Source organism: Cloeon dipterum, chromosome 1, assembly GCF_949628265.1.
Source record: "Cloeon dipterum chromosome 1, ieCloDipt1.1, whole genome shotgun sequence".
Taxonomy (NCBI): Eukaryota; Metazoa; Arthropoda; class Insecta; order Ephemeroptera; family Baetidae; genus Cloeon; species Cloeon dipterum.
In genome coordinates this window covers 23,747,698-23,775,677 of record NC_088786.1, presented here as the reverse complement: position 1 = coordinate 23,775,677, position 27,980 = coordinate 23,747,698, and the positions used below count along the sequence as shown (strand labels likewise).

The following is a 27,980-nucleotide window of genomic DNA, read 5'->3' as shown; positions in this document are numbered from 1 at the left end:
GGTGGCCGAACCGTGTTCGAGCAAGTAAGTTCCGTTCAGCTTAAGGGCAAAATTGTGGTGGCTGCGAGGAGCGAGCAAACGGACTGGGAAGAATTCAACGTGTGCGCCTCAATAATCGCGGCCCAACACCGCCCTGCGCCTAAAATGGTAGACCGGTCCTTCAGGTAGGGACGTGAACCGCGTCCCGATTGGCCGGCAGCGCGCCAATAAGCGCCGCTGTTGCTCGGCAGCTATCACGTTGCAGACGTTTTATATTAGGGTGGTGTGCACGGCGCTCTCGTGGACAGAGCAGCTCTTGAACGTGAGTGTGTAGCATCGGTGCCTGAATCCAAAGGCTAACGTGCTCGCCCCGATCAGTGGATTATTACAGTGTGCTTTCAAAGTGGGTGTGCCTTCTTGAGTGAGTGTGTGCCTCCAACAGTAAGTATGGCCCTGAGTGACCAAGTGGCTCGCAAACTTCAAAATTTACTGAATCACACCGCAAATTCCAGTCCAATTAGTTAATTAACAATAGCCTTAAGCAATTAGGATCTGAAAACTCAGTCAATTCGAAAATTTTAACTTAAAATCATTTCAAATATTTAAATTCAAATAGGAAATTTAAATCCAGTTTCTTTGTCTGAAAATTAGTAAAATTCTCTACAGATTCGAGATAAACCTCAAAGGAGCTGATTGGATAGAGATCAGTGTTGCCTTGAATCACCTGACGCACTTTGACATTTCAAACACTGAGGTGCCATGGCAGGATGACGCAACACGCGCGAGTTTTTCTTGGAGTTATTAACTCAAACTTTAACTGCTGGAGACTGGAGCCAAAAATATCAGACACGTTTGAACAGCGCACATGCTCCCTCAGCTAAGTTAGTGGGTCAGCTTCCGAAAGCGCGCACTTGACTTAAAACTCGAATTTAATAAGTTAAAAGAATCAAAATTCAATTTTAAATTTAACTTAAAATGAAAATCAACGTTTTATTTAATCAGGTAACAGTGACAGGTAATGATTATTGTACTTGATTTGAAAGAAAATCTGGTACACCGAGCCAAGTCAATCCACCTAACAAGAGAAAGAATTCGCGGCGAATGCAAATGCGTGCCCGGGATGGGTCTATTTTAAGAATCGACTCCTCTTGTTGGACGTCCACTCTAAAGTTAGAAACAAACCCTCGATCTGTCTCCTCGCAAACAAGAGGAGGCGGGCGCGTACCTTCGAAGTAATTAGAGATCTGCGGTTATAAATATCGGGACTGCTATTGACTTTTGATTGGTATCAATGATTAGGGAATTTGGCTTCAAACTCAATAATAATTTAAATTTAACTCAGAATTTTCAAAATTTTAAATCACATGACAAGGTAACTTTGTTTTGCATTTTAAATTCTTATTAAGAATACAGTGCAGTTGCAGATTGACTTGGATAAAAATATAACGATCAAAGCCGCCTATGAGACGGATGCTTCAAATTGAAGCGACTCTTTAGAACTTTGGACTGGAAGAGAGGCGGAGAAAGGAAAGTAGCCATCCTCGTCACTCGGGGTCCGTTGCCAAGAATTTCTTTCTGGAGAATTTCTTGCTCGCGAGGCGCGCGAATGAATATATTTCTGAGCGTGTGTGTGTGTGTGTGTGTGTATGTGTGTGTGCGTGCGTGCGTGTGTGAGGCTGGAAGAAAAAATCCCTGCCTCCTTGGCTCGATAGAAATCGCCAATTCTCGATAGTGCGAGGCGGCAAGGAGGCAGGGCATGAGAGAAAGCAAACGATCGGGGATATTCTAAAATTAGGCGGCGCGATCTATTCTGACGATCGGCCGGCCGCCTCCTTCCACCACTGCCCGGCCGGCGGCGCAGGCCTGTCCCGCGCGGCACCACTCGCTCACTTTGCCTTCTTCTCTGCCACAGGAGAGCTCCTTGGCTGTTCTTCTTCCAACTTTGTGTGTCTACTCTTTGGTTGTTGCCGTCACCAACTGAGAAGAAACCAGAAGAACCATGCCACGCGTCGTGAAGCAGGAGGGTGAAGACCCCGATCCGACCCCGTACCTGTTTGTGTCCCTCGAACAGAAGCGTATCGACCAGACCAAGCCTTACGATGCGAAGAAGGCTTGCTGGGTCGCCGACGATAAGGATGGTTATCTCCTCGGCGAGATCAAGTCCACCAAGGGCGATATGGTCGTTGTCGGCCTGCCCGGTGGTGAGGTATGCATATCGCTACTTTCATTTCAATTAAAAACTCTCGGCCTGGAGCGATGCAGAGCTAGGCTTTTTGCCGTGCACGGCGCTTCAGCCGGTTGCATACATTCATATTTCTGCAGGGGCACTGCCTACGATAATTTAAAATGAAAAAATAAAAGCCCAAGCTCTGAAAATTTCTATCCTCAAAATTTCAATTTGCAAAATTAAGCAACAAAAAATTCAAGTTACTTTGAGGAGTTCATTGCACCTAGGCCACAGCGAAATCATCTCATCTGCGATGTACTGTGTGGATCGCAGATTAAAGCAAATGGAAAAAAGGTCAAAGCTATTGTGTCCTCTTGTTGGATCCAAATCAAACGCTAATTGCCACACCCGCGCCACGGATTACTGCCAAATTATTTACTATGACTAAAAATAGCTTTGATCTAATAACGTGAGACTTCCTTCTTCTATTTTACTTTTAATTTTTAGACACAACAAATTGCTACATTACAAAATATCCCTTCAAATTCCTTTAACAAATACCAGACAACATGAACTCACTTAAACATTTTATGTTACATTCTTTCCATTCCTATTAAAGATAACCATCTAAAAATCTCTCAAAACTCATCAGATTGATAACCAGTTGGAAAAAATAATTCAATTGGCAGTTTTAAGCAATTGGTTTTCAATCGCTACGTACCTCACCTTGTCCTGCTGCCTTGAATCTAGGAGAAATCTCTGAAGAAGGACCAAATATCGCAAGTCAACCCTCCAAAGTTCGAGAAGGTTGAGGATATGGCCGATCTGACATATCTAAACGATGCTGCCGTCTTGCACAACCTGAAGGAGCGATACTATTACAAACTGATCTACGTAAGTGCGACGCACTGACAAAGGACTCTCTGCACTTGATGTTTGCGCACACAACAATAAAACACTCGCTCCACTCACTCGTTTCCACAGCTGTTCCAGTTGAAGGAGTTTACGATGCGGCGACTAAAACTAAAATTAGCCTGTAATAACGCTAAGTAGTATTGATCTGACAAAACTTGTCGATTAACTCTCTGCACATTAACATGGCCCAATAGGAGAAGTCCCTGAAGAAGGAGCTGCTGCAGCAGGTCAACCCACCCAAGTACGAGAAGGCTGAGGATATGTCCAACTTGACATACCTCAACGACGCGTCTGTCTTGCACAATCTTAAGCAGCGTTACTACGCCCAGCTTATCTACGTAAGTTTGGCTGATTGTGGACGAGCTACCCCCATATTCGCTTGGTCGCTCTGCACGTTTTAACCTTAGGACGGGTGGTAACCTTCTAAGTCTAATAAACACAAGTATTGAATCGTAAGTCGGTTCTCGCCAGACTACCCGTCTGCTAACAAACCGGTGTGACTTTTACCTCAGACTGTCTTTAACATTTCCTGTTAGCGCTGCTAACATTAAATCCACCCTTTACCTGAGATATCTGCCTACCAGCCAGACTCGCAGTGGATATGAAACCTGCACCAGCATTATACACCTCCATCCATTAGCCGTCGGACACCCTCCAGTACGGGGTGCTGACTTCTCCTATTCAAAATGGACCTAAAGCCGCCACAAAACGGCCCTTTTCCCTCTCGGAAAAGCAACCGCGGAGTTTCTACTTGAAATGCCTGTTTTCCCCATACCTTTCCGCATGCCGCGGCAGTGGATTGAATACCAATCCGTGTGCTGCAATCCGCTCGAGAGAGACGGACTTTTGCATCACCCTTTGTACAAGGGTGAAATGAATGCTTGTCAGTGTGCAGAAGACTAATCGCCCCCGTGCAATTACAGACCTACTCCGGCCTTTTCTGCGTTGCCATCAACCCCTACAAGCGCTTCCCCGTGTACACCAACCGTTGCGCTAAGATGTACCGTGGTAAGAGGCGTAATGAGGTGCCACCCCACATTTTCGCCATTTCTGACGGTGCCTACGTCAACATGTTGACCAGTGAGTATGATTCACATCAACGATAATTTGTAATTTTGAAACTCCATCCCTATGAGTTCGAAAATAATAACGCTGAGGGGCGTACGATTAGATTTTTCAAGCTGGGAATTTAATTCGAGCCACATTTCTGACACGTTGAAACAATAATACTGGGACAGAAGGTAGGCTAAATTATCCTGGGAAACGAAAAGCTCAAACAAGAGCGATGTGCAGGAACCAATCTGCGGACCAATCGCACAAGCCGGCTCCAAATATGGCCACCGCGTCATTGCCCCTTCCTTCTGCTTTCGGAGCTCCTATTTTTAACCGGACAGCTCCACTGCTAACACGGTTTCATCGGCCAAACCACGGTCTCGGGAAAATACCAGTTGTCAGGAATGCACTTTTTAAAAAATTGAAAATCGCGTCCTAAATTCTCTTTCATTACTTTTGAAAATAATAAATGAGTTCAGATGATGAGAACTGGTAACGAGAGGCGCGATTTTTAAGATGCTGCGTGGGTGGCGAAAATAGATCTACGGCAGGCATTCTGTGACTCACTCGCGCCACCTTAAAGAGTGAGATACTAGAATAGATTGTACAGCCGTCGTCTGCTACCTCTTTATTCATTCAGCATTCCAAAGCAAATTACTCGGCTGACGTCATCATGGGACTGTTGGCTGCCGATCTCGATTTCACTTTTATTCTCATGAATGTGGTTATTTGGAGTAAATTTATAAAGTAGAGAAAACGAGCTAAAACATACAATTCCAATGATCCGACGAATGAATATAACATACCCAGTGATAAGTTTTGATCAGATTTCTCGGCCTAGATATGATTACAGAGACAAAGGATATAAAGATTACATAGCAAAACTTCAAATAATATTGACTGATCAATTTGATAAATGAATTCTAATACCTAGCTCATGTGGGAATCGCCTTATAATTAATTCAATTTTAAAAATTAATTGTAAAAATGTCTGCTTTCGTCTATTATGCTATATAAATTCTAACGTATGTTTTAAAAATATATTGACCATTACTTTTTTCTCCTTCTCTGTTCACAGACCGTGAAAACCAGTCTATGTTGATCACGTAAGTTTCCCAACAAAATAGAAACTCACACCCAGACGCAAAGTTAAACTAACACTTAACTCTATTCCACGATATTAGTCCAATCAAATCTTTTATCACGATAGCGGTGAAAGCGGTGCGGGCAAAACAGAAAACACTAAACGCGTAATTCAGTTCTTTGCCCACATCGCGCGTTCCACTGGCCAGGGCAGATTCGCGCAACCGCAAAAGGAAGATGATAAGAATCAATTTTCGAGAGTAAGTCGCTTTGCCACATGCAATCGGATTGATTTGTTATCTTAATTTTTTTAAACGTAATTCGGATTCGTATATATTTTACTCACTTGTAGATTGTTGCGATTATAAAATTTACTCTCGCCCTTCTTACTATCTGTGCTTCTTGATGTTCTTTTATCCGCCGCCTTTATCAGCATTCTCACCCGCTATAAGGAGGGATTTCTTATATTAAAAAAAAAAGACAATAATGCGCAACGGACACCAGCACAAACAAACTTCTGACATGAGCTCTCTGTCGGACCGTTGTCAGAGACGCAATCTCAATTTTTTGCATCTTGCACACACAGAGGAGAGTCTGGTGCCGGAAAGACTGAGAACACAAAGAAAGTAATTGCCTACTTCGCCACTGTTGGTGCCAATGAGAAGAAGAGTGAGGCCCAAGAGAAGAAGGTAATTTTTCCCGGACGGCGTGAACCAAAACCCATAAACGGAGACTCTTTAAAGTGAAGCATCTCTGTGAGATCATCCAAAGGACTGAACCAGAGCAAAACTCAAAGATTCGAGTTCTGTGATCTCATTTAAACCAGCATAAAAGTTAAACGGATCATCTTCATCCTAAAAATATACTGTCCGTTTGTTAAAATTTCAATGGAACCCTCCCTTGACAGAGGAATCGCTTAATTTTTAGTTTGTAGCTCAGTTATCACAATTCTGCTTTTCCTCACTAATGCTTTTCATATTTCTCTGCTCTACTAGTCAAAGTATAGTCTTAATATAAATTGTAGAAAAGTCGCTTTTTTAACCCCATCAAACATGCCATTGTACCAGCTAAGCTAACCTCGCGAAGCTAAAACTCGCAAGGTATTAATATAATTACTTCCACTCTCAGGGCTCTCTTGAGGACCAGGTTGTGCAGACCAACCCCGTACTGGAGGCTTTCGGTAACGCTAAGACAGTGCGTAACGACAACTCCTCCCGTTTCGTAAGTGCCAAATATGAAGAGTCTAAACAATCCGAATTAAATTTCCATTTCTCTACAGGGCAAGTTCATCCGTATCCACTTCGGTCCCGCTGGAAAGCTGGCCGGTGCCGATATTGAGACTTGTAAGTAGCTTTTATTTAGCACGTAACGAGCAAAACTAACTAAACTCAATTTTCAGACCTGCTCGAGAAGGCTCGTGTCATCTCCCAACAGTCTCTGGAGCGCTCTTACCACATTTTCTACCAGATGATGTCTGGCGCCGTTCCTGGATTGAAGGGTAAGTTCTGACGATGCTCGCGATATAGTTTTAAGACTAAGCAAGCTAATGGGATTCAAACCTATTAGATCAAAAAACAAAAACAAAAAAATAATTCCCATCAGTTTGGTTTTTTTAAAATTTTAAATTCAAGGGATTGTCATCAGCACTCTTGAATTTGAAATGCCCACTACTGATCATTTTCTTTCCAGTGTGCCCGCAAGCTGTCGGTTTTAATACGTAAATTTCCAGCTACCAACAAACTTTCTTAGCTCATGCCCGACAGAAATATTCTAAACAATTAAATTCTCTTTGACCCCGCAGAGATGTGTTGTCTTTCCAACGATATGATGGATTATTACTTCCAAGCTCAGGGTAAAATCACCATTCCTGGTCTCGATGATGGAGAGGAATGTGTACTGACTGACGTAAGTCCCCCCTGACCCACCCAGTGCCCAAATACTGCCACTCCTACCTCCTCTCTTACCCACCCTAATAATATGCGTGTGAAACAAGGAAGAAGAGTGACGATGACGATGCATCTTCTGTTGAGACAACGAAGATTTGCATAGCACAATCAAATTCTGTGGGCATGTCTCATTTAGCGATATAGCCATACGAAAATGGCAACTGATGTTCGTTTACAACCAAATCTTTTTGCTATACAGAAATTGCTAATCGACTGCATGACTTGATCAGTGGCGGTGCGTCAATCTGTTAAAGATTTTTGCACCCGTGGCGACTACTACCACCCTTTATCGACAATCAGTTTTTTGTTTAGAATGAATCCTACACTTGTTCTTTAATTTGGCCACAAGACACCTCTTAGATAGAGACACTATCAAAATTTTTTTTCTATTGATGATTTTGTTGATGTTAGCCCTGTCTTTGCATAAAATTACTAACTGAACGGAAATGCTGTGTAGAGACTACTATGCTATCCGATGATATCAACGAGTACCACTTTGTGGCTCAAGGAAAGACTACAATACCTGGATTAAATGATGGCGATGAATTGCTCATAACAGATGTAAGTTGATTGGGCAAAAAGGACGCTGCTTGAAATCAAACAAAAATCTCGACTCGGCCAGGCATTCTCTAAAGCAATTCAGAATCTAACACACAAATCAATAATATCAGCCATTAATATGATTAACCATTTTTATTCATTTCGTCGTCCACGCGATTTCTTAAAGCGAGAGATTTCGAAAATTTCAAGACAACACACGAAACAACACGACACACAGTTCTGTTTTATGTTATTCCCTGCTACCTGTAGTGAAATTGGTTTTTGGCAATAGCAGTTTGGAAAAAATAGAACATCCTACCCTGTCACCCATCCTAGACCCGAAACCCTGTGTTCGTCTCGTCGATCGTCTCTTTTGTTCTAGATGTGAGCGTCTATTTTAGGAACCTGTGACTTCGTCTTATCCTTGGAACTGTGTAATGTCCATCCAAACTCTCTTTCACTCACTCATCTTTTATGTTCATTCCTGCCACATATACACTTATCATAACACTAAAGTCGATGTGTTGTTTTTCACGGTTAAGAAATGACAATGCTCAGCAATCGTATGGAAGACTATTACTTTGTGAGTCAGGGCAAGACCCGAATACCCGGCATGAACGATTTTGAGGAATTGTTTATTACTGATGTAAGTCATCCGCCAAAATCATTAGATCAAATGCGCAGAAATATCTATCTAATTTTAACTTTTCATTTTTAATTCCTACGCACTAATTCTTCATCTTAAAAATACACGAAAGTGTTTACATTAAATTTAAACCTCTATTGGATGGTGTCAAAATCAAAAGTGATTAATTTTTCGACGCATGAGACTGTTCACTAATTAATTCAATGGAATGAATGAGACTTAACGCAACCAAACGTCCCTCTCGGTTACTCTTCTCAAATTTGAGAGGTATTCCGTCCACCCTCCCACCCCTTGCGTCGTTTCAATTCAACGAAGAAAAGAAGCCGTCATCTGACGCTACTGATGCTTCGCTAAACTGCTTTAACTGCTTATTGTCTATTTCATTTTACGCTGTTACAAATTTAATTTTTAAAAATCATGTAATGTCACTGCACTGCAAATAATGTAAACTGAGATAAGTTTCCAGACTTTGTAGTGCAGTTAAAGCCATTAATTTAACAAGCTTTCTGTGTGCTTTTCCAGGTACAACGTTGGCTGTTTCGCTATAACAATATCGCTGCGTAATGCTTTTCAACACTAATCGCTTTTGTCATGTTCCTCTATGCTCCAGATCTCTGTTTGTTGAGTGACAACATTTACGATTACTACAACGTGTCCCAGGGTAAAATTACCATTCCTAGCATGGATGACGGCGAGGAAAGTCAGCTCACCGACGTAAGAACTCGCGAAATCTGTCCCTGTGCTCATCCTCCATGTTTTAGCCCTATTCCGTGAATGCTGAACGACGACCCTATATCATGAGTAGCAACTTTCAATAGCACTCTACTCCCAAACTCAAAAGTAGCCTTGGTTTTCCCTTGAAATGGATCCCTTGTGGACTTTTGCGAAAAACTATGCACCCTCATCTTCAGTTCATTTAATTAGTTCCAAATGTTATCAATTATTTTAAAATTAAAAGAACCCGAAAAATATTTGAAGCACTCTTGTGGCATCCTCTCCCAATAAACGAACGATCCAAGCAGGTTTACGATCCTCGTCGATTAAATTAACTATCACCAATGGGAATGTTATAAGAGCATAACCAAAATTTTAACCATCAATGTGGTGCATGTTCGCTAACTCACAAAAACGGATTCTTCTAACACGGCAAACATCTGAACCCCATCAATCACCCTAAGTCCTGAACCAAAATCACAATGGCAAATATGTTCAAGTTTAGCTGCATTTAATGCCTTCCTCAAGTTCCAAAAACCAGAGCCGAGTGAGCTTCTCTACAAATTATGGCAATATTGCAGGAAGCCTTCAACGTTCTGGGTTTCACCCAGGAGGAGAAGGACAACATTTACAAGATCACCGCCACTGTCATGCACATGGGTGGCATGAAGTTCAAGCAGAGAGGTCGCGAGGAGCAGGCTGAAGCCGACGGCATGGCCGTAAGTTCAAATCTTTTGGCCTCTCGTGGCTGAGTTTTTGAAGGAACTTCATTGATATCGCACTTCCAACATTGCAGGAAGGTGAGCGCGTTGCCAAGCTTTTGGGCTGCGATTGCGCTGATATGTACAAGAACTTGCTGAAGCCCCGCATCAAGGTCGGTAACGAGTTCGTGACCCAGGGTCGTAACAAGGATCAGGTGAGGAATATCTTACAAAAACCAAGAACCCCGCACTGAACAAAATTTGTCAGGTTACCAACTCCGTCGGTGCCATTTGCAAGTCCGTGTTTGACAGGCTGTTCAAGTGGCTCGTCAAGAAGTGTAACGAGACCCTGGACACCAAGCAGAAGAGACAGCACTTCATTGGTGTGCTTGATATTGCCGGCTTTGAAATCTTCGACGTGAGTATTTGAAAAAATATACATTTTTTTACTGAAAACAAATCATCCATATTATACACATCAATATTTACATATACGTACAGTCTGGAACATTTGTGTGGAATATTTGAAATATATACACATATATTAGTCACATGAAACTAATTGCTCGTACCCCGTAGATAGTTGCTCTCAGGCAAAACTCCCTACTATGCTATGAGAGATTCACAGAAGAACTTCCAGACAACACATACTGTTTGATAGTAGAGAAACCTGTATATTAATTAGAAAATATTATTTTCTGTTTGCTTCCCGCCACCCTTGCATATAAATTGCCTTACCCTCCCGTGCACAAATGGATCCCGTCCCTAGTACAACGGCTTTGAGCAAATCTGTATCAACTTCACCAACGAGAAGCTGCAGCAGTTCTTCAACCACCACATGTTCGTCCTGGAGCAGGAGGAATACAAGAAGGAAGGCATCAACTGGGCTTTCATTGATTTCGGCATGGACTTACTTGCTTGTATTGACCTTATTGAGAAGGTAGCTTAGATACCCTACAAATTCCTCAGCAGATAAAAGGGAGCAGCAACGATAATATTGCAGCAGTTTGCAGGAGCCAAATCAAGAATACCAAAGTAGTTACAACAGTAGTAGTATGTAGCCTAGTCCTGTTTTGAAACTGCCCGTTTACGATGGGTTAACTTTCTGCTTGATACTTATTTTTTCGAGTTTCTGCAACTAACGCACACATTTTAGAAGGAAAAATGTTTAATAATTATGTCGTCACTAATCCATGTCATTTCAGTGTCACTGTGATTAACTTATATGTTCTTTCTGTGTGTTCTGCTTGAGGCGATTAGTACAACGGCTTCGAGCAGATCTGTATTAACTTCACTAATGAGAGGCTCCAGCAATTCTTTAACCACCATATGTTTGTGCTGGAACAAGAGGAGTACAAGAAAGAGGGCATCAATTGGGCCTTCATTGATTTTGGCATGGACTTGCTCGCTTGTATTGAACTGATTGAGAAGGTAGCTTTAAATGTCCACTGCCAAATTTTTATTTAAGAGGCTATGTCAATTAAGTATTCTCCAGCACAGGCGTTTTCGATACAGTGGTTCAAGTAAATAATATTTTTGTTTTGCATGTGACGCATACCAACTTAAATAACCTCTTCACACAAATCCTTCCTACTGTTGCTATTAGGTAGTCCCTGCATGGCTCTCTGCAGATATATGTATAAGCAATCCACATATTTTGAAGAAGAGTATACGCTTTTATGCCAATTAAAATTATGTGCTTTATATAGTGCAGTAAAAAAGCTTTCTGTTTTGAAATTTTGAAGAAGAGTATACGCTTTTGTGCAAATTAAAATTTTGTGCTGTTTATATAGTGCAGTAAAAAAGCTTTCTGATTTAAAATTTTACGCGTACTTAAATACTCATTTTACATCAAAACTTCACATATTGATAACTCTTATTATTATTTATCATTATTGAATTTTTACATTTAGGACATGTTTTTAATGTGGATTACCTATTTTCCCCTTCGGTCTGCAGTTCAATGGATTCGAGCAGATCTGCATTAACTTCACTAACGAGAAACTTCAACAATTCTTTAACCACCACATGTTTGTGTTGGAACAAGAAGAGTACAAGAAAGAGGGCATCAATTGGGCATTCATTGATTTTGGAATGGACTTGCTAGCTTGTATTGAGTTGATTGAGAAGGTAATTCTGGCAAAGAATGCGCACTTCTCATCGGTTCAGTCAGCAATCTCAAAGGGAATAAATTTGCAAGGTTTGGATCCATGGTGACACTTCTTGGACAGTGTGCGCACCCCCATTAATTATATTTTACATTCCATTTCGCATGTTCTGTGTGCAACCAAGACTTTTCTCTTAAGAGAAGAGGTTGAATTGTAATCTACACACCTTGAGGGAATATTGTGTTCTTTCAATTCACATGTCATTCAAACACACGATTCTGCAGAAAAATGATTTGCTTATTTTCTAATCCATTTTTTCGTGCATTTTTTTTCTTCGATTTCCACTCTAGTACAACGGATTTGAGCAAATCTGTATTAACTTCACTAACGAGAAGCTTCAGCAGTTCTTTAATCACCACATGTTTGTGCTGGAACAAGAGGAGTACAAGAAAGAGGGCATCAATTGGGCATTCATTGATTTCGGAATGGATTTGCTCATGTGTATAGAACTGATTGAGAAGGTAAACGCGACACCACTTCTCAAAACTTAAGTGTTTAGTACAGTCGAATACGTAAGGTTTTATAGGGATAGGTTTGAACCAGGTCACCCTTTTATGCACGTTTCATTGATTTTCTTCCCTTTTCAGAAACCATGCATGTTTTCGACACGTTTGGCGAATGAAACACGCCACATTTTGACTCAATACCATTGACCATACTTTCCCGGTATTGCTAGCCCTTGAAGCTGCACTTAGTGCAGAGCAGCTTCGTTATCCTATTCTTGATTTGTGTTTCCCTTTATAATCCGACACACACACATACCGATTCGCTCTGACGTTCCACGGTATTCTCTAATTGTCCACGTTCTCTGTTCTTGTTGCCCTTCCTCTTACCCGTACGGCCCAATAGTTCAACGGATTCGAACAAATCTGTATCAACTTCACAAACGAGAAGTTGCAGCAGTTTTTTAACCACCACATGTTTGTCTTGGAACAAGAAGAGTACAAACGTGAAGGAATTGATTGGGCCTTCATTGATTTCGGCATGGACTTGCTCGCTTGTATTGAGTTGATTGAGAAGGTAAAACCTTCAAAACCACCCTTTGCGTTGATATTCTTTGTTGGGTCGAAGTGCGCTGGAACAAAAGGACAACGCTGAAGAGCATCCCCTCACGAACAAACCATTTTGTAAAATTTCCTCTCGTGTTTTTCCTGTCTTTGCAGAATTTTGCATGACGCTGAAACCACTCCGAACTGGGAAAGTTGCAGGAGTTTCTCCCTACAAAAAATGAACACTTTGCAATTGTCGAAACAGTTTGCAATCAATCCCACTTGCGTGTGACCTTTTCCTTTCTAGGGAGAGAAATTCCGAAGGTGCTAAATAATTGTACATAATTTATCAGCATTCTGGATTTCCTCCCAAAAATCACTCTGAGACGTGAAATCTTTGTCTGTCCCGATTTAAAAAAAATCATTTGATTCCATCAATTGAGACTGATGATTAATCAATGTTTGCCTCTCCTTTGTTTACCCATACTAAAACAGTACAACGGGTTTGAACAACTCTGCATAAACTTCACTAACGAGAAACTACAACAATTTTTCAACCACCACATGTTCGTTTTGGAACAAGAAGAGTACAAACGCGAGGGCATTGAATGGACTTTTATTGATTTTGGCATGGATCTTCAAGCCTGTATTGATCTGATAGAGAAGGTAGTCCTCTCGGCAGGCATTAACTAACTCTTTTCTGTCTTACTTCACATCTTTTTAACCTCTTTTAAACTTTTATGTTGCACCAACAGTGGCAGGCGGCCCACTTTTCCCTTGTTTTACCTATTAAAATACATTACATTTCACAATGAGGGGAAATCTTCAGCAAGGCAGGTAGTACAATAAATGTTTAACAACTTCTCTTAACAGGACGCCAGTAAATCTCAATGGACAAAGAAATTATACAAATTAAATTTGCCAAAACAATTGAATCAGATTTGTCTCGCTGCATGATCAAGGAGCCCTTGGTTTGGATTAAAAATCTTGACAAAAGGGTGATGTGCCCCTGACGCTACCAAGGGCGGCCTCTCTATATATCGCATGTGCTTCATTTGTTTCATAGATGAATGATTTCAACCAATTATGCATCAACTTTACAAACGAAAGGCTGCAACAATATTTTAATCACCACATGTTCATTCTGGAACAAGAGGAGTATTTAAGGGAAGGCATTGAATGGAAATTCATTGATTTTGGATTGGATCTCCAGCCCTGTATTGATCTTATCGAGAAGGTAGCGCGTGTTTAAACCACCGCGTCTTAATATGCTAATTTCTTGACGGCTTTTTCACATGGGCGAATTTCTTGAGCTTAAATAGTAACAGCATAACAATAGTAATAAACCATTTGTCTTCCTTTGACGTAACTCATAATTTGTTGCAAATCTTTCTTCTACTTCTGTCCATTGAGTGGCAAGTCACCAGTAGTACTAGCTAATTAGCTGGTATCTGTGAGTATGTTATATTGGTCGATAGTTCAAAGCTGCTTCCTATATATTACGTAGATATAAAATTCACCAAATTTTGCCAAAAGTTATGTGGTAATCAGTGCATAATTTTTGGTAAAATACGTTGCTAATAATTCAAATTGTGAAGAATGAAGTTTCAGGAAAAATAAAAATACGAAAAAATTTCGTGAAAATAAACCTCTTCACAAATTGAAGTTCAGCAAATATTGCGCGAGCCAATGCTAATCTTGGGCTTTCTCCACAATAGCCTCTGGGTATCCTCTCCATCCTTGAGGAAGAGTCTATGTTCCCCAAGGCTACTGATCAGACCTTCTTGGAAAAGTTGCGTACTCAGCATTTGGGCAAGTCTCCCAACTTCCAGAAGCCCAAGCCTCCCAAGCCCGGCCAGGTTGAGGCCCACTTCGCCATCGTGCACTACGCCGGCACTGTATGCTAATCCTCGATAACTCCTTAAGCATTGTGCTTATTCTGCTTGTGCAACAGGTCGCTTACAACTTGACTGGCTGGCTTGAGAAGAACAAGGATCCCCTTAACGACACTGTCGTCGACCAGTTCAAGAAGTCATCAAACAAGTTGCTGATCGAGATCTTCGCTGACCACCCTGGACAGTCTGGTGGTGTTGATCCCAGTGGCGGTGGTGGCAAGGGTAAATTTCCTTTGAATGTCTCATTGTTAAGTGGAATATACAAATTTCAGCTTAAACGATTTTAATTGTCAAACACAAGAGTGACCTTCTTTCGTACACAAACATAAATCAAATATATTTTTTTCATCTCAGCCAATCTGGCGAAATTTCTACACTGAACACAATATATTTGCAGCTGGTGCCTGTGGATGTCTACTCACATTTAAAAAAATGCTCCTCGTCTTCCTAATCCTAACCAAACTTGTAGTTCTTCATCTCTTTAGTAACCGTAATAACAAAAACATTATTTCGACTTTATTTAGTTTCAAAAAATGATTTTCAATTTTTCTAAAAATTTTGATTTTCTTCAAATAATTATTTAATTTCTTGCTTTTCATTTTCAACTACCGCTTGCTGTGTACATACATAAGCTTTGGCATTGAATTAATAATGTAGAAGAAAATACTATCAATTTTGTTTTCAATCTCCGACAGGTGGCAAGCGCGCCAAGGGCTCTGCCTTCCAGACCGTATCCGCCCTGTACAGGGTAAATAATATTTGAAATCCATAATTTATCCAATCTTACGAAGGAAAACCAACAACAAGACAAAAGCGTAATTTATGCAAATATCCCACCCCCTCCCCTGAATGAGCATTTATTATCAACGACATCCGAAGGCGAATATTTATTTTTTTAAATAAACGTTCAATTCGTCTGAAACACAGGTAACCGTGATTAAAAGAGCGGTGGATTTGCTACTGTGTCTTCTTCCTACAGGGCAAGGACTTAGGTCCATCGCGCTAATAGCCACAAAATACAGCGCATTTAAAACAGAAATTGGTCTACATGGGCGTCTGCGTCTACTATATTTAGAACAATTTTTTGCAACTTTCTCATGAGTGCATGCAATTGTAAAATTGTTCAATAGGTGGCCGCGGTAAGAAGGGCGGTGGTTTCGCCACTGTGTCTTCCTCTTACAAGGTGAAATAACAAAAGCAATCGTTGCTTGCAAATGATTTTAATATAATATTACTTTTGGAGTAGAAGCATAACAGTAAATTTTTTGCATTTCCATCGGTATCAAGTAAAAGTTGATATAACACAATTTGATGCTTTTCAAAGAATTCCCATTGGCTTCAAATGCTTCAAAGTATTATTTATATTGAAAGTACCATGACCACTCCGAATTTCACCTTTGCATGACCCAGTGACATTCCAAATTTATTTCAAAGTTCCAAGGAAGGAATTCTATTTCAGCACGAATCCCTCAAGTTTGCATTTGAAATGAAACGTCGCACCAAAATTACCTCATCTGACAGTTTCAAATCTGGCATGATCAAATTTCCTGAACCACTAGGCGTAGGCCAAAGTACAATGTAGCTGCTCCTAGATATAAGGAGTTGCCTCCTCGACGCCATTAGACCTGCATTTTAGTGTTCCCTATCAAGACCCCCAGAAAAAGTACGATTCCCGAGTGTTGTTGGTTTCTACCTGTATTGCTACCTGTATTGCTCGACCCAGGTATCGTAGGTTGGGGCTTGTTTTGAAAATCTGGCATGCTTCTTTACGCCAGAGAGCTCAAAAATCTGACCAGCAAAAACAAAAAATTCTGAATTTCCGCAATTCGAATTTAAACCAATTTTTGCTGGCCATGAGAAGTAATGGTCCTAATAATCTAAACTAACTGTTCATCGCTAAAGATCCCACCAGTTACTAGCCAGGATTTTTTCCGTCCTACAGGAGCAGCTGAACAACCTGATGACCACCCTGAAGAGCACCCAGCCTCACTTTGTCCGTTGCATCATCCCCAACGAGATGAAGCAGCCTGGTTAGATTGAACATTGAGTCGATTTAGAGCAACTTACTAATCACTAAATCTCGCAGGTGTGATCGACTCTCACTTGGTTATGCACCAGCTGACTTGTAACGGTGTACTTGAGGGTATCCGTATTTGCCGTAAGGGCTTCCCCAACAGGATGGTGTACCCTGACTTCAAGCTCCGGTAAGACCGCAGCATACACTGCTACTATATAAACATAAATCTCAAACAATTGAAAGAAAATTGAAAACCTCGCATTGGTATACCGAACATGCGAACATTATTATCTTACAATGAAAGAAATGCGTTAACCCGCTTGGGCGATGACCCATTTCTCGCTCCACAGTTACATGATCCTCGCCCCCGCCATCATGCAGGCTGAGTCTGACCCCAAGGTCGCTGCCGCTAAATGCTTGGAGTCTGTCGAGCTGGACCCCGAGAGCTACCGTATTGGTCACACTAAGGTGCATACCGATCCCTGTTAAAGTCTTTGTACAAAATTTACTTTTGCGACCTCCGGAATGCACCACCACCCCGGTTGAAGTTCCCCTTGGTAGATTTAATTTCACACCTTGCACCTTTTGAGGAACCAGTAGCAGCAGTTGATGGAGAGAACACCGAATCCGATTCCTTTTATCAACAGTTTTATTTTAAATCGATCCAACTCCGTATTTAGCACGTAGTTTTAATTGACACCACCCTGCTCGGAATTTCACCCTGGTCTTGTTGCCTGCCAACCTTTTAGATACAGCATCCTAGACCCCAAAAAAGTGAAGAATGTGGAAGACCCAAAGAAGATTGCCGAGTTGCTGCTCGAGTCTGCAGCTTTGGACCAAGAATTGTTCCGTCTCGGACACACCAAGGTCTGCACCCTTTCCCACACGGACTTTTGGCGTGAAATCGACCAATTGCCATGCAGACTGGCAATAGACTGGTGACGTACCGGTTGAGTCGGCACGGAATAAATACAGTATTACGATCTCACCGTGTCGGCTCTCAAGGACGCCTGCAGTCGGTTGATATCACAAAACTGGCACAGCGAGTAAATATGCATAACATGGGACAATTTGTACATACATTGCTCTATACTTCAAAGCCAGTGCGCCAAAAATCACCCTTTTCCCAAAGTACCATGCAATGAGAGTGATTTTATTACTTAAATGTGTCTCCCTGACTGATTAAACTGTTATGTAAATATGCAATGTGCCGTGAACCTTTTTACCCTTTTTGTCCTTTTCCACATGCGCTAACAGGTACAAAATCCTATGCGCTCACCTGGTCAAGGATAATATGCCTCCTGAACAAGCAACCAAAATTATCCTTGAAGTCATTCAACTGGATGCTGAGCAATACAGAATGGGTCACACTAAGGTGCGAATCGGAAAGAAAAGAAATTTCATAATCTCTTCGATCTTTCAATGTCATAATCAACTTTCAGCGGCTTCTTTTCAAGCTTCTACAATGCTCAAATTTCTTTTAATCGGAACTAAAATATTCTCTATGATTTCAACTCAAGAAAAAATTTTTGTGATCTTTGCGCAATTATTTTTCTTTTCTGTTCATTTTCAAGCGGCCAACTGCTTGTTAATAGTGCTAATTAAATTATATAATTTGCTATTAAGCTCAAGACGATCGTCAACCAATAATGTGCTGTGTTTCATCTAATTTGGAGATTCCTACATCTCAGTTTTGATTTAGCAAAAATAACACTCACAGTGCTTACTGAGCGACCGAATGGAACAGTTGCCAAAAATATTTAAGCTGGACCATTCACCGAGTGACCACATTTGAAAATAAAATAATCTCAACCAGTAGCACAAGCGTGTACATAAACCCATAGGATTCCTTGGCACGAGCATGCGCCCTAACCCGTGTGTATCTTCCGCTTCAAAGTGGACGTGTCCGTAAAAACTTGTCCAGCGGCACTGCCGGCCGACTCGATGCTAATTGCGCTACTCGCTGCAGGTCTTCTTCCGTGCCGGTGTCCTGGGTACCATGGAGGAGTTGCGTGATGACCGCCTTGGCAAGATCGTTGCCTGGATGCAGGCTTACATGCGCGGTTATCTGGCCCGCAAGGAGTTCAAGAAACTGCAGGACCAGAGGTGAGTTGCGGAAAAGTTAGAACGAGCAGCCGCCGGAAACTTAGTTTGCAATTATGTGTCGGTTCGCAGGATTGCCCTCCAGGTTGTCCAGCGCAACTTGCGCAAGTACCTGCAGCTCCGCACCTGGCCCTGGTGGAAGATGTGGCAGAAGGTCAGGCCCATGCTCAACGTCACTCGCGTCGAGGACGAAATCGCCGTAAGTATCTTAATTTGGACAGTTCCTTTTAAGGAGATTTCAACCGCCGCAACTGAATCTATTACCGCTCGAATGCATTCTCCTTTGGTGCGATTTGCTTCTAGCATACTTTGTTGCTTCGCGTCAAGTCTAATTTTAAACTGAAATTTGGGTTTTAGTCGCTGGAGGCTAATTTAAACTTGCAATTGCTGGGTATCGTTTAACTTGGCAACACTTAATTCTGGAAACGCCGTGTTTAATTAAATTAGATTTACGATGTGGAAAATGGTATAGCAGATCTGGGTCTGCAACCGAAAGAGAACGACCTTACTTTTGGCAAGGAGAAACTTTCTCTACAATTTATAAATCTTTTCCACGCGTGTGGAGGCTGGGGGAAAGGCGGAGATATATTACGGTTTTTTATGGGGTGAGTCGCACCTTGGAGGATGTCATCCATCTCTAATAGGCTAGGTAGCCGCGGCGGCGATGATGATAATTTTATTTTTGGGTCGCGGCCATCCATTCTGCGAGCAAGTCAAGTTTTCTCGAAAAAGCGAGAGAGAGACACCCCCGGCTGGTGGGGGGCCGCGTGATGAATCTTGCAAGTATATTTAAGACGCAGTGGGTGTTGCGTTTTGAGCGAGCGAGTGAGCAGGGCCGACCCTCTCACTGGGTGTCGTGCCGCCGACTGGAGTGGATGGTGGCAGCCTTTCCGCTAACATGATTCCGGATTTCTCAAATATCGTCTGTCCCACCGAACGAAAACAGAAACTCGAGGAGAAGGCTGCCAAGGCTCAGGAGGCCTTCGAGAAGGAAGAGAAGGCCCACAAGGAGCTCCAGGCTGCCTTTGCCAAGCTTCAGCAGGAGAAGAACGAGCTCACTGCCAACCTCGAGGGTGAGAAGGGCAACCTCGCCGACTTCCACGAGAAGGCCAACAAGCTCAAGGCCCAGAAGGCTGATCTTGAGGCTCAGCTCAACGTAAGTTTGATACTTATCTTAAATTACAAATAAAACATCATTAGAAACCTCCCAAAATATAAAGTAAAAAACGCAGCAAGAAATTAATTCAACCTGATCTGGAATTATCATACTACCATAAACACATTTTTCTCATTTTCCAGTTATGCCTGATCATTAAAATATATTCCATTTGATGCGCACAAGCGAATAAAAATAGATGAAAGTGTTTAAGTCGGTGGCGAGCGCACTTGCAATCAAATAAAATTGTGATGGATTTACGCTCCTTTGAAATAATAAATATGCGGGATATAAATTTCACGCGTGCACAACAGCCAAGACTAATTTATGACGCTGGGCGCGCGTGAGAAAATGCTGGACCGTGTGGTCGGCGTTTTAATGTGTCTTTGATTGTTTACGATGGATATTCTGGCCCAAACGGCCTGTTTAGTTTAACGCGTCAGTCAGAAAGTCATGTCGAGCGGGTCTTTTCAAGTGAAGCTGATGATTGACAAATTGGTACAAACGGAAATCCATTTCTGGCGAGGTTTGCGAGCTCTTTGCTTCCGTTTGGTCAAAATTTTCAATTTTAATTGGCATCTTTCTGCCTCACCTCGCACAGCCACATTTCGGAATTCCGGTCTAGCCACGTAAAATTATATAAAATTCAGCGGCGTGAAACGTGCTTTGGGCTAAAATTAGGCAAGCGACGCGGTGACTAACTTTGGTGAGCGGCGCGGCATTCATTAGGGCGGCTCTAATTATAATTCCAGATGCGAGCCCGGCAATATTTCATATTTTCGGCCGCCAGCCTGAAAATCTTGATGCGGAGCCGCCGAACTTAATAATGTCGCTCGTACACCTCGGACAATGAGGCTCTGTTAATTAAAGCGGCGGCCGGCTTGGCGTGCGTTTATCTCACGCAGGGAATCGCGCCCGGCACGCGCGCAGATGGAGGCTCCATTTTAGGCGCGAGTTAATTCTGGAGCGGCCAAATGCTCTTTCCGCACCAAAATGCCGTTGCAATCTAGTTTCGTTTTGGCGAGTGATAAATGTGTAAGTGGTACTTACCGATGTGGGTATGCGCTCAAGGGTCGTCCACGGCCTTCCTAAAAATAGAGGATCCAGCATTAAATACGCATGTAACGTAATCTCTTCCGTTCGCGACACTTCACGCGTTCATGCACACTAATAACAAGACTTAATGCTCACGGGCGAAAATAGCGCTTGAATTTTATTTCAGGCGCTTGAATCATACCCCCTTATCTTCGCGCTTAGGAGAAAAATTACCCAAAAAGCATTTCAGTACCAGCAGGCAGATCAGCTTACGCGATAAAACATGCAAATATATTTTTTGTCGCAATTTAGAGAAAGAAAATTAGTGTCGCGAAGATGAATCCATAAGCACCCCTCAGATGCTTTTTATAGACTGAAAAAACTCGCACAGATGCATCACGGGCGGTAGACGTGCGCGCCCACACATTTCCCTGACTTTGAATTATGGATATGGCAGCTGGCTTTGGCTGGAGGCCAGTCTGAGTAGGAATTTATGTACGGAGGGAAAGGAATGAGCCGGCAAACGCTCCCACAGATAACACTATTAAAAGCTGCGAATAACCTCAAAAATATTTCTCCTGCTAATGACAACTAGAATAAAACCTTTGGTTGGATGGGCTTTAATAAAAGTAGGCTAACTGCCCTACAAGCGTGTCAAGCCGGTTACATAACCACGAAATATCGTCTTCGATCCGCAGGACACCCAGGAGCGTCTGCAGCAGGAGGAGGATGCCCGCAACCAGCTCTTCCAGTCCAAGAAGAAGTTGGAGCAGGAGATCTCCGGCCTGAAGAAGGATGTTGAAGATCTCGAGCTCGCTGTCCAGAAGGTAATTTTCAACCATTCAAAATAAACATTCGGACTGTGAAAAATTTAGATCAGCGCCATTTGTCTCAGTCGGATATTTTGGGGCATCTCGCTGCCTTTCTGCCATTAAATAAATTGACACGAGTTTTCTCTTCGACTTACAGTCCGAGCAGGACAAGGCCACCAAGGACCACCAGATCCGCAACCTCAACGATGAGATCGCCCACCAGGATGAGCTCATCAACAAGCTCAACAAGGAGAAGAAGCTTTCGGGTGAGACCAGCCAGAAGACGGCCGAGGAATTGCAGGTGCGGTTTTGACATGGTGATACGTGCAGACCCTGCCACTGACTTGTCTTTTGATATGTGCAGGCCTCTGAGGACAAGGTTAACCACCTGAACAAGGTTAAGGCTAAGCTGGAGCAGACCCTTGACGAGCTTGAGGACTCTCTGGAGCGCGAGAAGAAGCTGCGGTAAATAATGCTTGATTTATTTATTCCTAAAAAATACATTCTTATAAATCTAGTGCAGAATTGTTCTACGCTATAGCTCTCAAAGCTTAAAGAGAAGTCTTTGAATCGTCTTACTCAAAATATTTGCTTGAGAAATTACTTAAAATTGTCAAAGCATATCTGCTTACTGAATTTTAACAAGAAAACATTATTTTTCACTACAGCGGTGACATCGAGAAGACCAAGAGGAAGGTTGAGGGTGACCTCAAACTGACTCAGGAGGCTGTTGCTGATCTGGAGCGCAACAAGAAGGAGCTTGAGCAGACCATCCAGCGCAAGGACAAGGAGATCTCATCCGTGACTGCCAAGCTTGAGGACGAACAGTCGCTCGTTTCCAAACTGAATAAGCAGATCAAGGAGCTGCAATCCCGCATCGAGGAGCTCGAGGAGGAGGTTGAGGCTGAGCGCCAGTCTCGCTCCAAGGCCGAGAAGCAGCGTGCTGACCTCGCCCGCGAACTTGAGGAGATCGGCGAGCGTCTGGAGGAGGCTGGCGGTGCCACTTCTGCCCAGATTGAGCTCAACAAGAAGCGCGAGGCTGAGCTGGCTAAGCTCCGCCGCGACCTCGAGGAGTCCAACATCCAGCACGAGGCTACCCTCGCTAACCTGCGCAAGAAGCACAACGATGCCGTCGCCGAGATGGGAGAGCAGATCGACCAGCTCAACAAGCTCAAGGCCAAGTATGAGTCCGCTCCAAAAATATTAATCCAATTGAGTAGCTAAATTGGAATTTAATTCAATTCCAACCGATGCCCACAAAATTTCACCCCTTCTTTTCAGGCACCCAGAGTATTTTATAACTTTTTTTACCATTTTGAAGACTCCTATTTCCCGCTAGTCAATTTGAATCATCGCATTTTAAACAATTTTTGCTATTGATAAATTTAGGGCTGAGCACGACCGCTCCTCTGCCTACAATGAGCTGAACCAGACTCGCGGAGCCATTGATGGTCTTGCCCGCGAAAAGGTAGAAGCTCCAAACGGAGCCGATAATGTCTTTTTGATCAGTGTTTTGCGCCCCCACCCACCCCCAACTGGTTTTTAAATTTTCAAACACGTTGTGCATCATGCAGACACATTTACTCTTGCTCCTCTTTATAAATAATCACTCCAATGCATCACCAGGGCCGAAAAGGAAAGGGCCCAGATGGGTGCTGAACTTAACGATTTGCGAGCGGGTGTCGACCATTTGGGCAACGAAAAGGTACAAAGAACGCAATCAAAAACGCTTCAAAAATGCCTTTTTATATCGCTGTTACAATATACTGCTTCCAATCTCAGCTTCTAAAACGTAACTTTAACTCTGCTTTTTTAAACGAAATTTTTTACAGTGGTCTCTGTCTAGCTTTTGATTATCAAATATGTATACAGTGTTCATTCACTCTCACGCTTTTTACAGCCAGTTTTGAATTTTATGAATTTCGTAATGCATACTTAATTGCCAATTTGTTAATAATTTCAACTTACCCTCGACGAATTCCGGCGAAGGATTAACAACTCAACTTTGATTCGCAAGTCGTTTCAATGTAGCTTGAACCTTCCATCCCGCGAATTATCCACTTAATTCTGCCCGAATTTCCGCAAGACTCAAATAATGTGTATTATTATCTCAAAACCACACACTCCCACCTTTTCTCGACGCTCTGATTGGTCAACGGACTTGTGTGTCTGCCAATGGCGCCTTTTAAACCTCATCTGACTTCTTACTAATTTAAATTTCCCCTCCAAAGCCACATGCATAGTGTGGATCCTTCTAATGTAAAGAATATCGCTATTTTTCCGCTGATGTTAATGAAAATACTAAAACATAACAATGTCTCATATGAGCTGTTCATAATATTGTGTTTTGTCTTTATAATAGAAAAATGTGGCTTGTCTCGTGTTTTTTTATGATATTATCCAATTATTATTAATATTTCACAATATCTAATGGTACAATATTTTTTTCTTTATAGGCCGCTGCTGAGAAGATCGCCAAGCAGCTGCAGCACAACATCAACGAGATCCAGTCTAAGCTGGATGAGTCCAACCGCACCCTCAACGACTTCGATGCCGCCAAGAAGAAGTTGAGCGTTGAGAACTCCGACCTTCTCCGCCAGTTGGAAGAGGCCGAGTCTCAGGTTTCTCAGCTTAGCAAGATCAAGATCTCCCTCACCACCCAGCTCGAGGACACCAAGCGCATGGCTGATGAGGAATCTCGCGTGAGTAGCATTTTTATAATTCAAAACAGGGAGTTAAATCAGAATTTTACATGATTTTAAGTTACCACCAGCTACTGAAATTACGTTGTGGAATAATTACTGAGCAATATGAAATATTTGCGCGATATGCTGAATTAGTTAAAAGGGATTTGAACGAACGTAGTGGTCAAAATTATGTTTTTTTGCCAACAGGAACGTGCCACCCTTCTTGGCAAGTTCCGCAATCTGGAGCACGATCTGGACAACATCCGCGAACAGATGGAGGAGGAGGCCGAGGGTAAGGCTGACATCCAGCGCCAGCTTTCCAAGGCCAACGCTGAGGCTCAGCTGTGGCGTTCCAAGTACGAGTCTGAGGGCGTAGCCCGCGCCGAGGAGCTCGAGGAGTCCAAGCGCAAGCTGCAGGCCCGCCTCGCCGAGGCTGAGGAGACCATCGAGTCCCTGAACCAGAAGGTTGTGGCCCTGGAGAAGACCCGCCAGCGCCTCAGCACTGAGGTCGAGGATCTCACTTTGGAGGTCGATCGCGCTCACCTGATCGCCAACGCAGCCGAGAAGAAGCAGAAGCACTTCGACAAGATCATCGGCGAATGGAAGCTCAAGGTCGACGACCTGGCCGCTGAGCTGGATGCCTCCCAGAAGGAGTGCCGCAACTACTCCACCGAGCTGTTCCGTCTTAAGGGTGCCTACGATGAGGGCCAGGAGCAGCTTGAGGCTGTGCGCCGTGAGAACAAGAACTTGGCTGATGAGGTCAAGGACTTGCTCGACCAGATCGGCGAGGGTGGCCGCAACATCCACGAGATTGAAAAGTCTCGCAAGCGCCTGGAAGTCGAAAAGGACGAGCTCCAGGCTGCTCTTGAGGAGGCTGAGGCCGCCCTCGAGCAGGAGGAGAACAAGGTGCTGCGTGCTCAGCTTGAGCTCAGCCAGGTGCGCCAGGAGATCGACCGCCGCATCCAGGAGAAGGAAGAGGAGTTTGAGAACACCCGCAAGAACCACCAGCGCGCCCTCGACTCCATGCAGGCCTCACTCGAGGCTGAGGCCAAGGGCAAGGCTGAGGCCCTGCGCATGAAGAAGAAGCTCGAGGCTGACATCAACGAGCTCGAGATCGCTCTCGACCACGCCAACAAGGCCAACGCTGAGAGCCAGAAGAACATCAAGCGTTACCAGCAGCAGATCAAGGAGATCCAGACCTCTCTTGAGGAGGAACAGCGTGCCCGTGACGAGGCCCGCGAACAGTACGGCATTGCTGAGCGCCGCGCCAACGCTCTGCAGAACGAACTCGAGGAGTCCCGCACTCTTCTGGAGCAGGCCGACCGCGGCCGCCGCCAGGCTGAACAGGAGCTCAGCGACGCCCACGAGCAGCTCAACGAGCTCGGCGGACAGAACCAGAGCATCTCCGCTGCCAAGAGGAAGCTCGAGAGCGAGCTCTCCACTCTTCACGTGAGTATCTTATCTGGCTTTTATTGTGTATGCAGCCGGCTCGACATACAAGTCATGCCGGTTGCATATTCAACATTTCTCTTGTAATTAGCGCACAATCCACATGCTAACAATTGATTTCACGTTGCAGTCTGACCTGGATGAGCTCCTCAACGAAGCCAAGAGCTCCGAGGAGAAGGCCAAGAAGGCCATGGTTGACGCCGCCCGCCTTGCTGATGAGCTGCGCGCTGAGCAGGAGCACGCCCAGACCCAGGAGAAGCTCCGCAAGGCTCTTGAAGTTCAGATCAAGGAACTGCAGGTCAGACTGGACGAGGCTGAGAACAGCGCCCTTAAGGGTGGAAAGAAGGCTATCCAGAAGCTGGAACAGAGGGTACGCGAGCTCGAGAACGAGCTTGACGGAGAACAGCGCCGCCACGCCGATGCCCAGAAGAACCTCCGCAAGTCTGAGCGCCGCATTAAGGAGCTCAGCTTCCAGAGCGAGGAGGACCGCAAGAACCACGAGAGGATGCAGGATCTCGTTGACAAGCTCCAACAGAAGATCAAGACGTACAAGCGACAGATTGAAGAGGCTGTGAGTATTCGTTTTTCTGTGCTTTATCATTCTCTCGGAGCCAGAATTAACCTTTGAAATTTTCGTGAGCGCAGGAGGAGATTGCTGCACTGAACCTTGCCAAGTTCCGTAAGGCACAGCAAGAGCTTGAAGAGGCTGAGGAGCGTGCCGACCTCTCTGAACAAGCCATTGCCAAGTTCCGCGCGAAGGGCCGCTCCGGGTCTGCCGCCCGCGCCCTTAGCCCAGTGGTAAGTTGTCGGCCACATTAACTCGCTATCTGAAATCTAAAAATTCATCTCAGTGTCAACTGTCAACTTCAACTGTAGTAGAGGAGCTTATTAAAATTAAATAAAGATTTAATTGAATCCGTTAGGTTTGCATGCAAGCTAAATTTTTGTTTCATTATGCTCTTTTAATTTTAATAACAATTAATGCTTTTATTTCTATCTCTCTCTCATCTCCAGCCATCAGCCGGCAAGCAGCTTCCCAAGAAGTTGATTGAATAGGCCACTTTCCAATTTATCCAAACAAATTCTCACTTCCTCATCTGTAAGTTGATCAAATGAAATGTGTTTGGTTTTAAAATTCCCCAAAACTGTTCTGCATGGGATAAAAAAGTAAAGATCGTTATCGTTCTATCAGTAAAGCTTTATATTCACTGACACTCATACTCTCTGCGCAAAATTTACGCTTGTATCTCAATTTTCAATACTACCTGCAATTACTTTTCCCTTTTGCCAAAAACTGTTATTCGTGAAGTGTTTCTAATTTAAGTTTGGTCTTGCAGCCCCACGCAAATCGCGCCCCCCACCGACCAGCGGTACCCTTTGAGGGAGGAGTTTTACCACCAAGATTCGACCTCCATCCTGAGGGAGAATACTAAGCAACGATAAAAATCAAAGGCCACAACTCATAATTCGACATAAATGTTGAGCGAGTTTTATTACTTAAAACCCGCTCAAAACTTTGTCAACACAAAAACACACCATCAAGCGAATCCTTTGTAAAGCGCACCTTAATATATGTTGTTTGTGCATCGTTTAATAAGTTAAAATAATTTAATTATTAAAATGTAACTTTCTCTTCCCTTATTCGCACGTGGCAAAATTCATGGGGGGTAGTTGAAAATGGGGGGCTTTGGAGGAGAGACAAAGCAGTGTCTCCGGTTCAATGGGTGTTTGCATTTAACATCTCACAAGTCAACGACGGCAAATTTCGAACAAACAAATATATAGACACACAAAGGCTGAATTCCATCATACACAAGAACAGTCCCAAGTGAGCTACCGCATTGCTCTGCCTCTCCCAGAAGAACAACGGCTACGTTTTTTGTGAAATATATTTTGAATTTGAATAAAATATATTCTTCATTCAA

The 27,980-nt window shown here is 43.2% G+C and overlaps 2 protein-coding genes across 42 annotated transcripts in view; one reads left to right on the top strand and one right to left on the bottom strand.

Annotated features, from left to right (window-relative positions):
- Nucleotides 1–24,092, bottom strand: part of LOC135948430 (uncharacterized) — a 43,267-nt gene extending 19,175 nt beyond the window's left edge. For both annotated transcript variants that reach the window (XM_065497710.1, XM_065497711.1), the window contains exons 1-2: nucleotides 23,888–24,092; nucleotides 21,123–21,160 (exon numbers count right to left, since the gene is read on the bottom strand). The gene's annotated coding sequence lies outside the window, so the exon portion shown is untranslated. The remainder of the gene's footprint in view (nucleotides 1–21,122; nucleotides 21,161–23,887) is intronic.
- Nucleotides 182–27,980, top strand: Mhc (myosin heavy chain). Of its 40 annotated transcripts, XM_065497691.1 has the most exons (34): nucleotides 183–301; nucleotides 1,892–2,185; nucleotides 3,256–3,399; nucleotides 3,985–4,141; nucleotides 5,193–5,220; nucleotides 5,784–5,886; nucleotides 6,326–6,418; nucleotides 6,477–6,540; nucleotides 6,597–6,695; nucleotides 8,940–9,043; nucleotides 9,625–9,762; nucleotides 9,840–9,959; nucleotides 10,013–10,162; nucleotides 12,203–12,373; nucleotides 14,620–14,799; nucleotides 14,856–15,018; nucleotides 15,927–15,979; nucleotides 16,739–16,826; nucleotides 16,883–17,000; nucleotides 17,164–17,281; nucleotides 18,783–18,919; nucleotides 18,989–19,115; nucleotides 19,863–20,072; nucleotides 21,806–21,934; nucleotides 22,077–22,220; nucleotides 22,284–22,384; nucleotides 22,588–23,100; nucleotides 23,309–23,387; nucleotides 24,376–24,621; nucleotides 24,814–26,055; nucleotides 26,186–26,626; nucleotides 26,701–26,853; nucleotides 27,070–27,154; nucleotides 27,393–27,980. In XM_065497691.1, the coding sequence occupies exons 2-33, from the start codon at nucleotides 1,979–1,981 to the stop codon at nucleotides 27,109–27,111; spliced, it is 5,862 nt and encodes a 1,953-aa protein (XP_065353763.1). In that variant the 5' UTR covers nucleotides 183–301; nucleotides 1,892–1,978; the 3' UTR covers nucleotides 27,112–27,154; nucleotides 27,393–27,980. The 40 variants fall into 40 exon arrangements, with proteins under 40 accessions (XP_065353774.1, XP_065353772.1, XP_065353762.1 ...); XM_065497702.1 differs by lacking the exons at nucleotides 12,203–12,373; nucleotides 17,164–17,281; nucleotides 23,309–23,387; nucleotides 27,070–27,154 and adding exons at nucleotides 13,397–13,567; nucleotides 18,071–18,188; nucleotides 23,546–23,624 and having other exon boundaries at nucleotides 182–301; XM_065497700.1 differs by lacking the exons at nucleotides 12,203–12,373; nucleotides 17,164–17,281; nucleotides 23,309–23,387; nucleotides 27,070–27,154 and adding exons at nucleotides 13,397–13,567; nucleotides 17,563–17,680; nucleotides 23,546–23,624 and having other exon boundaries at nucleotides 182–301.

Coding starts and splice junctions, on each gene's coding strand:
- Mhc (XM_065497702.1), top strand. CDS start 1,979: ATGCCACGCGTCGTGAAGCAGGAGGGTGAAGACCCCGATCCGACCCCG. Junction 5,887..6,325: donor GTGAGGCCCAAGAGAAGAAG/GTAATTTTTCCC, acceptor TTCCACTCTCAG/GGCTCTCTTGAGGACCAGGT. Junction 15,980..16,738: donor CTGTGTCTTCCTCTTACAAG/GTGAAATAACAA, acceptor TCCGTCCTACAG/GAGCAGCTGAACAACCTGAT.